Genomic DNA, 10,490 nt, shown 5'->3' with positions numbered 1-10,490 from the left:
TTTCTTTGTCATTCATGACTTTGCTTACTTTGCATCACATAGTAACAGTAAAAAAAGTATTCTTGCTCTGGAATTTGAACATTTGCTGGGTATATGTTTTACCTGTTACCAGAATGCTATAATTACATTCTACTTCCTTCCCTTCATCTATTATTTACTTCTACTTCTATTTCCTATTTTGAAGTCAATCTACTAAGCACAACCAACCAAACACACATGTGTGCGTATATATATATATATATATATATATATATATATATATATATATATATATATATATATATATATATATATATATATAAGCATAAAGAAAAACCGCACCAACAGGTCTTTATACAAAAATAGAAAAACTTTTATTGATCAACGTTTCGGCTCGACCGCTGGAGCCGTCTTCAGGAACAAAAAAAAATAATATATATATATATATATATATATATATATATATATATATATATATATATATATATATATATATATGGAATATTACAGTAATTTTTAAGTTTGCCATTAAAATCACTGACATTCCTTCATGTTATATCTTTAGCTGTCTTTAGTAAAATGTATGTCTATTCAGAACCAATGTTCTTTTGTTCTTGCCTTTTCTTTGTCCTACTGTAAGTAGTTTGCTGATCTGTTCATCTTACAGGACCATATTGATATATAGAATTCTGTAGTGGATTGTCATATCTTCTGCCAATTTTGGGTGATGACTGATTAGAGCTGTCAAATTGTGAATCATATATTATGTATATGGACACCCAGAGCTGTTATACTAACTTGCTAGTCTTTTCAAGCACTTAGGTTTTTCTCCACAGATGATTGATTTTGTTTTTAGTTTTTTTTATAGCTCCTCTTGTTTTCTAGTATATTCTCTAGTGTTATGTCAGCAAATTAAGTTCTATGTAGAATTCCCAAAATCCAGATTCTGTGGTATAAGGAGCATGAGTGGGGGGGAGCTTACGCTCATCTTCCTAAATGCACAGATATTCACAGCTCAGCAGCATCTATATAGTGGGATAATTATCTACTAATATGTATGTCACATGAGGAGTTTATCTGCTGATGGTTCATTTAAAAGTAGCCAGTCACATGTTGCATTTAGGAATCCAGCTGCTTGTGCAAACCATGTTTCAGGGCTTACTCAGAGGGACTAATTTACATACATAGGGCTAGATTCAATTCAGTGAGAAAAGGGTTTTAACACATGAAAACTGAAGGATGAGATTCAATTTGAGATTTAGTTAAATTCAGAAAAACAACTTACATTTTATCGCGTGAAAACTCTATTGAGGTCTAGGGGAAAGAATTGGAACTGAGTTAGGAGAAAAGTTTTTCTCCTTGAATTGACTCTTATCTCATGGTTTATCATGTGAAAACTCATGGATAACTTTTACTCACTGAATTGAATCTGGCAGACAGAGTGAAACATTGTCCAATCTGTTTTAATTGGCCTATTATGAGTTAGCAAATGAAAGCAAATATCTAATATTCTATGGCTGTGTGATTAAGAGTAAGTGTTTTTTTAATAAGGACTAAGGGGTACGCTCCCTTACTGCTCTTGCATCCCTAAAATGATCCCTACATCAAGCACCCAACGTAGAATTTTATTCCATTACCTCTGAGCATATGTGGAATTCTATATCAATTGGAAATATGTATGAATATATGTATAGATTGTTAAACTTAAAGAACATTTTTTCTTTAGCATTTTATTGCTACAAAATACAACCAGGCCCTAATATGCTTCTCTCTAATTGAATGAGTATGACAAACTAACAGCTAGAGAAACAGAATTAGCTTCTAACAAGCAGAATAGCATAATTATAAATCTGAAGAAACCAAGTGAACCATAATGCAAACTGATAAATATATTGTGACATCTACATCTATGAGCCCTAAGGTTAGGTCATCATATCATACAAATTCAGTATCCAGAAACATATAGAACGCTAGTAGAAACACATATAAATTGCCCAAACTGGGATATTCAATTTACTCATTTATACATAGAAATATTTTAATAATGCTCACTCAGCAAAAAAAAATCTGAATTTTGATTTTTAAAGAAATAATTTTGAGATGAAAAATCTTGTTAAAAAAATGAAATATAAAATTTAAAAAGTCAACATTTCTTTGCAAGGTTAGAGCTTTGCAAAGATACAATTTTGACTTTTAATCATTTTAGTTTTTGTTGAATTTTTTTAGCAATACTAAGTCATACACTACAAGTTACAGTAGTACATAACAAACAAGGCATATGGGTAGCACAAACAAAATTTTAAATTCAAAATTCCCAGTGCACATTTTTTGTACTGTATGTATGTGTTAAAATGGTAGTTCATCTAAAAATATATATTGTTTTCAAATAGCATGGACCAAGTAATTGTTTCCAATTGCTTTCCATTTTTTACTTTCCCTATTTTTAAAGAAGTTAAATTTAATTGTTTTAATTTAATTGAAGTTGCAAACTAGGGCTCAAACTAAGTTTTTTTATTATTTCTGTTGAGAAATATTACACATATCAGTATTTAACAATATAATACAAAATAATGAAAAGATAACGGATGCAATGGATAATCACATAAAGCTTAGTCTAGTAATTATTGAAGAGCCATGCTTGAATAAATAAAAAAAATAATTTTCACTTTTCCTTTCTTTTTATAGATATCTTTATTCCGTGACTTTATATTTTAAAGAAAATATGGATATAGAAAACTTTACAGATTATAACTGCACTTCGGAACATCTACAAAAAGGGATTACAAGCAAGATTCTTATTTCTCTCACTCTGTCTGTTTTGACTTTGATGACGACGGCCATAAATTCCCTTGTAATCGCTGCAATAATCGTGACGCGGAAACTACATCACCCCGCCAATTATTTAATATGCTCCCTAGCCGTTACAGATTTCCTAGTAGCTATTTTGGTGATGCCTTTTAGCATCATGTACATCATGAAAGAAACGTGGATTATGGGCCAAGCAATATGTGATATTTGGCTGAGTGTAGACATTACATGTTGCACATGCTCCATATTGCATCTTGCGGCTATTGCTCTTGATCGTTATCGAGCAATCACTGATGCTGTGGAATATGCAAGAAAGAGAACACCTAAGCATGCTGCAGTCATGATTGCTGTGGTGTGGATCATTTCTATATTTATTTCAATGCCTCCTTTATTTTGGCGCCACCAGGCACTCAACAAAGAAGACGAATGCATCATTAAACATGACCACATTGTATTTACTATTTATACTACTTTTGGAGCATTTTATATTCCATTAGCCCTAATTTTAATCCTTTATTATAAAATTTATAAGGCAGCCAAGACATTATATCACAAAAGGAGTGTTAGCAGAGTGGAAAGAGAACAAAATGGGCAGGTCCTTTTGGAGACAACTACTACTTTATGCATTGCAGAAAAATCTTTTTCTGACCATTCCACTGATTTTGACAAAATCCACATCACAGTGCGAAATGCAAAAGTTGATATGAAGCAAGAAAAAGCCTACAGAAAGCAAAAAATATCCAGTACAAGAGAACGCAAAGCAGCAACAACTTTAGGACTGATTTTGGGAGCCTTTGTTATATGCTGGCTGCCATTTTTTGTAAAGGAAGTCATTGTTAATATTTGTGAAGCATGTTACATCTCTGATCATATGTCCAATTTCCTTACATGGCTTGGATACCTCAATTCCCTAATCAACCCCCTCATTTATACAATTTTTAATGAAGACTTTAAAAAAGCATTCCAGAAACTCATGCGATGCAGGCATTATCTTTAAGAAAAGACTAGAAATGTTTTATGCTTGTCAAAAAATTTACTGTATCAGTGTGTATTGATCAGCTGATTATTTTAGCTACTTACTAAGAAATAATTTGTACCTATAGTGCCCAATGAGATAAACATGTTATGACCCAAAATACAGTTACAAATACAGATTTTTTTTTTCTTTGTTGAAATGATGGTGGTACGCCATAATAAGTCATTGGATATGTTATCATTTTATAAATAAACAACTTTATTCTGCAATGGTAACCACCATATGTAACCAGGAATGAATTTGTGTAAAGCCTTGATGTAATTAGTTTGATTTTAATATTATTATTAATGTTTTTAATATTACTGTTAGTAGAAATAATAACAGAATCAACAATAGTCTGCCTCAAATATAATCAACATTTTAGAAACAATGTGTGCATACAAAATACATAGTCCTAATATAACTTTTGAAAAATGTTGTCCTATTACAATAGCCAATTTCTAATCCATGTTCTGAATTTTGCTTCCACTTCTATTACATTTACATTTTCCCACAACACAGCTCCTTCTCATAATGAAGCCTAAAGCGGAAGACAAGACACAAGTTGAAAGCAAAAAAGTAAGGAAAATTAAAGCGCAAAATAGAAAGCAGCAAAAGGGAGAACACACAAGAGAGGAGTAGACAAGATAAGACATGAGGAAAACAGAAAGGGCAGTAAAAAGGAATATGAAAATTGAGAAAAAACATAACAGCGGATGACAGAATGGCGACACAGGAAGGGAACGTAAACACAGCTAAACAGAAAAAAAATGTGAAGACATAAAAAAGATCATGAGAGATAAAGAATGAGAAAACAAAGATAAAAGGTATGGTTGAACCAGAAGAGATAGACACAAGGTGGTAGCAAAAGAGAGAGGGAATGGGACAAAGGCAAAGATTAAAGACCTAATCATTGAAAATGTATAAGAGATACAAATAAGTAAACAGAGCAGAAGAAAGAAAAGTATAATATTATAACTAAAAAGCACAAAAACCCTTTTATTAACATCTTTTCCATTCAATGCATTTATGATTTGCTATCCAGGATGCTCAGGACCAGGGGTTTTCCTGATAAGGGGTCTTTCCATAATTTGGCTCTCAATACCAAGCACTAATACCAACACCAATACCAAGTTTAGTGTACTAAAAATTATTTAAACATTAAATAAACCCAATAGGCTGGTTTTGAATTCAATAAGGATTAATTATATCTTAGTTGGGATGAAATGTACATGAAGCTACATTTTTATTATTACAGAGAAAGATTTTAATCATTTAATTATAATGGAGTCTATGGGATCCATCCTGTAATTTGGAACTTTCTGGATAATGAGTTTCTGGATAATGGATAACAGATTCCATACCTGTATTTACTACAGCCATACATTTCCTGTTCTAGGATTATTAACCCAATGAGAACTCAGCTGTGCCTTAACAATAGCTGTTGTTCAAAGCAACTGAACTATTTGCTACTGTGACTTAAAGGGATACTGTCATGGGAAACATTTTTTTTCCCAAAATGAATCAGTTAATAGTGCTACTCCAGCAGAATTCTGCACCAAAATCCATTTCTCAAAAGAGCAAACAGATTTTTTTATATTCAATTTTGAAATCTGACATGGGACTAGACATATTGTCAATTTCCCAGCTCCCCCAAGTCATGTGACTTGTGCTCTGATAAACTTCAATCACTCTTTACTGCTGTACTGCAAGTTGGTGTGATATCACCCCTCTCCCCTCCCAGCAGCCAAACAAAAGAACAATGGAAATGTAACCAGATAACAGCTCCCTAACACAAGATAACAGCTGCCTGGTAGATCTAAGAACAACACTCAATAGTAAAAACCCATGTCTCACTGAGACACATTCAGTTACATTGAGAAGGAAAAACAGCAGCCTGCCAGAAAGCATTTCTCTCCTAAAGTGCAGGCACAAGTCACATGACCAAGGACAGCTGGGAAATTGACAAAATGTCTAGCCCCATGTCAGATTTCAAAATTGAATATAAAAAAAACTGTTTGCTATTTTGAGAAATGGATTTCAGTGCATAATTCTGCTGGAGTAGCACTATTAACTGATGCATTTTGAAAAAAACATGTTTTCCGATGATAGGATCCCTTTAAGGATCCATCATGCATTCTCCACTGTGTGTTTGCATGGTATTTCCCAATGTTTTCTATTTAGACATTAATTAATTAAATTATAAGAAAACTTTCTTCTCTAATATAAAATTAAAGTTACATGTGTGTTAAGTTGGCAGCATCACAGAACAGTTAGGTCCAGAATTATTATAGAGTGAAGTGGGAAGATTAGCTTCTATAACCGTAAGTAAGAGGGTTTTAAATTGTATAACACAATTTAGGAGCAGATTTACCAAAGGTCGAAGTGTAGATTCAAATTTAAAAAATTTGTATTTCGAACTAATTTTTGTACTTCGACTATAGAATAGTCAAAATTCAATCGAATTTGAAAAAATTCGAAAATTCTTATTTCACAATTTATCATGTACTGTCTCGTTAAAAATTAGACTTCGACCATTCGCCATCTAAAACCTGCCGAATTGCTGTTTTAGCCTGTGGAGTATATCAACATATCTATAAAGACAGAGAGTGAACATAGGACATTTATGATAACTAATTTGTAGCTTTTTACCTCAAACATACCTCCTAACATTTTAAAATTAAAAAATCAGGACAATTAAGACCACCATCCCATCTACACCTAGTAACTCTAGAAGCTCCACCAACATTTTCTAGTAAATTGAACTTTGGGTTCTGCTTAAGAAGTTGTCTAAATGAAGAGATAAAATATAGATTCAACTTCCTTCTTAAAAGGAGATTGCTTTTGAATAAATTATATACAAATGTACAACACAGTAATTTTGTGTAGTGATATCTAAATTATTTCAGCAACCTCAACATTTTCTAAAGAATTTGTGCCTAATAAAGAAAATATTTTTGAAAACATGGCAGCAATGGTCTTTTTTTTAAGTCTAATCTGTATAAATTCATCATTCTATAAAAATGGATTAATAAACTAAAATGGACACATTTTTCTGCATTTTGGCTGGTATCGGTTTTCATCCATTAACTTTACTTTGTTTGTGAGTTAGGCTAATGCATACCTTGATGTTCACTAATTTTTCTAGCTAGTGTTGACACAGGAGTCAGATTTATTCAAATGTACATTTTTGGGTTTTTTTCATATCTGAAAAAGATGTAAAACTAAAAAGAAATGGTAAAATGTCTATTTATGCATAAATGCAAAATGTGAAAACTTGATCTCTTAAAAATAAAAACAACTTGGACCCAGTGAAGTCACATTCTACCCTTGCTTTGATAAGTCTGCCAAATTTCAAATTAGTCTTGAAAAAGCAAACAATGAAAAATAGTTTCAATTTTGAACATAAACTTCTACATGAACTTGCCAGCTTTTATATGGCAATCTTTTATAATGGCACAAAAGAAAATTGTGGTAAAAACTTGATCTCATGTTTGATAAATCAAAACAGTTTAAATTGGGAGGGAAAGAGAACCGTGAGTGCAGTGCATGGTTAAAAAAAATGACTTCCTTGTTTGTATTCGGATTTGGTTCAGCCAGGAGCTTGGATTTGGCAGAATCCTGCTGAAAAAGTCAGAATCTTGCCCGAATTCTGGATATATCCCTAATATCTAGACACATCAATTTAAAATTGTCAAAAAAACTTCACAAAATAAGAGCAAATTGAATTCCTTGTATTCCACAGCGGTGTGATTAAAACATCTTTATTCACTGGACAATCTTCCTAACGCGTTTTCTGTGAACACACATGAAACGTGTTAGGAGGATTGGCTTGGTCTCAAGATGGAGTTGCATTATAAGCTCCTGCTGACCTTAAACAAAAACATGCCCAAAGACATCTGCTTTCCTTATAAGGGAAATCCACAGGAGCGTAACTAAAGAGGAAGCAGACCCCGAGGCTGCAGGTGGGCCCAGGAGGTATAGGAGCCCCATGAGGCCCTAATTCATATACAATTTCAATAAATATTGAATATACCAATTAGGGAGCACTCCAACCCTACTACATTTCCAGCCCTTTAAGATAAACAGGCATAAATCATGCAACGCTCACCCTGTGAGTGAGTGGGTCCGGGTGCAGCTGCCCCAGACCTTTCACTTAAAATTCAACTTTTCAGTGGATTTCACAAAATTCACAGTTCAGTAAGCATTTGATGTTAACAGGTCAGTCACAGCTCCAGGTCTCTGGTCCGGGTGCATTGCCCTGAACCCGCAGCTTGGAGAGACTTCAGAGTGAACACAATTCCCTTGCAGCACACACTCAATGGAACAGCAGACAGCGGTGTGATTAAAACATCTTTATTCACTGGACAATCCTCCTAACGCGTTTTGTGTGAACACACACAAAACGCGTTAGGAGGATTGTCCGGTGAATAAAGATGTTTTAATCTGACTGCAAACTGACTTTTCATTAATTTTATAACAGGATTTGGATTGATTTATGTTAATCAGAATTGACTAGATTGTACTATTTAATATTCTATAGTATTTGTGTTATTGCCATTTTTCGTTTCCTGTGGACTAGGTGCACCTGCTCTTATTAGAGACCCCGAATTAAAGTAAGATGTTGACAAAACTTCAATCTTTGTCTGTTAGAGGAGACAGAAAAATTATGTTACAAATGAGGTAAGCCCATTGTACCTATGTGATAATAAAGGCAACTGCATATATGGTTACAGCAACAAAACACTGGACTGGATTTTTATAAGAAGCACTTAATGCTGAGATTTACGTTTGAGATATTTGTCCCTTTTTCTTCTTTTCTATATGTATTATAAATACTCAACTGGTACATTCATATATATAAGCTATAACTGTACAAAATCGAGTGTTCAAGAATTTAAACCATTGTAAAACTCAAATAAAAATAAGAATTAAAAAAAGAAGAAGCACTTAACAACAAGGCAGTAAAAACTGTCAATAAAACATTATGTCCCCTTATGGTTGTTCTCCAGGGGCAAAAATGTAATTTTCACATCTTACTATTTTTTTTTTACTAATGCAAAAATGTTCCATCATGTGCTAGTCTAGAATGTATTGCCTGAACCCCCTTGCAACAACATTTTCCATAGGTATTTTCCATCTCAGACCTGGGTGGTTTGAAAAACCAAACCAGAAAAAAAATTCATCAAAACAAAAAGGAAGAAGAAATGGACCCAAAGGGGGAACAAAGCCCATAAAAATTTAAGATTTTTATGCAAAAATTATGAATTCAGGTATTCAATCTGAAATGTAATATCCAATATAATATATTAATATCTGAATCATGGGAGTCAGTAACCCTTACTAACAACAGCTGATGAATTCTAACCACATACAAGGCAGAATTCTGTGAATAAAAATAAGCACTCAAATGGGTGTCAACTTTTTCATTTGTCATTCTAATTCAAATTTTTACCAATATTCTAATTTATAACTCTAAAACTCATTAATTTGTTTGATGGTTTCAAAAACTCAAATGTGTATATTTTTTTAAGCTAAAAAAGACTTGATAAACTTTAATGCAAATCTCTGGCATCTAAAAGTTTTCAAGTTTTTCTAATTTTTTTAGTTTTTATTTTAAGACTTATTTTAAGAAAAGATAACATTCAAGTTCGTAAAATCTCAAGTTTATTGAGTTTATAAGTTGAGAAAAAAAATTGAAAACTTCACAGATTCGAATTGTGAAAAAATTTGAAAATTTCACAGATTCAAATTTTGAGAAAAGGGCCTCTTCGAGTGAATTATTTTTAGAGCACCTACATATTGTGCAGAGCTGGAATAAGAACTGTTGGATATAGGCCACACAATTTAAAAAATTCTGACAATAGTAATAAAAAACTGTAGCAACAGAACACAGGGAGGCAGATTTATTTATTATAGCTGCAATTATACTCAACTGATTTTTTTTATGCACAATTGTCATTTTTTATTTTCAATTGCTTGCAGATTTATGAAAAACTAGCTCTTTTGGGAAGGGCCCACTTTACCTCTTCATTTCTTTTATGTTTAAAGTAGACACCCATTTATTGTACAACGCTGCAGTTTGCCAGGATGTAGGCTACACATTTTTTTCTTTGAATATTCAAGAGTTTTTCAATTCACATATTTGAGTTTGGAAAACCCATTACAAAAATTGAGATTGGGGAAACTGTGAGATCTCTAATTTTAATAAATTGCCTCTTGGTTTGTATTTCCAAACTTTGAATAAGATTACCCATATCAGCCTATCAGATCTTTCCGACCATCTTGTAACTTATAGTAGTCAAATCAAACCTAATTGATGAATGGCTGCTATGGGTAACTGCAATGCTGTAATTTCACACCTTTTACAATGAATAACCCCTATTGTTAGTGCCACAGCTTCTTAAAGCCAGATATTCTGTTATTTTGGACTTTCTTCAATGCCAATTCAGAAAGATAGCTTTTCAATAGACATTCACTAACAACTTAAAAGATATTTCCAGAGAGTGTTTACCATAAATTGGAATCACTGCATATTATAATCAGTTGATGCTAGAAGATCTTTTATAAGTATTTATAGATAACAGGTATAAGGATTAGGCTGATAAAATATGTGCCACTTTGGTACTCAATATAATACTGTGTTTTACAGCTGGATTTATTCGCTGTTAGAGCAGAATTCACTTTT

At 32.6% G+C, this 10,490-nt stretch overlaps 1 protein-coding gene across 1 annotated transcript; it reads left to right on the top strand.

Annotated features, from left to right (window-relative positions):
- Positions 1 to 2,668: 2,668 nt before the first annotated feature.
- Positions 2,669 to 4,311, top strand: htr1f.L (5-hydroxytryptamine (serotonin) receptor 1F, G protein-coupled L homeolog). Its single transcript, XM_018245667.2, has one exon. The coding sequence runs from the start codon at positions 2,702 to 2,704 to the stop codon at positions 3,782 to 3,784; it is 1,083 nt and encodes a 360-aa protein (XP_018101156.1). The 5' UTR covers positions 2,669 to 2,701; the 3' UTR covers positions 3,785 to 4,311.
- Positions 4,312 to 10,490: the final 6,179 nt, after the last annotated feature.

This window comes from Xenopus laevis, chromosome 2L (assembly GCF_017654675.1).
Source record: "Xenopus laevis strain J_2021 chromosome 2L, Xenopus_laevis_v10.1, whole genome shotgun sequence".
In the NCBI taxonomy this organism is placed as follows: Eukaryota; Metazoa; Chordata; class Amphibia; order Anura; family Pipidae; genus Xenopus; species Xenopus laevis.
The sequence above is the reverse complement of the archived record's forward strand: the minus strand, read 5'-3'. Positions and strand labels throughout refer to the sequence as shown.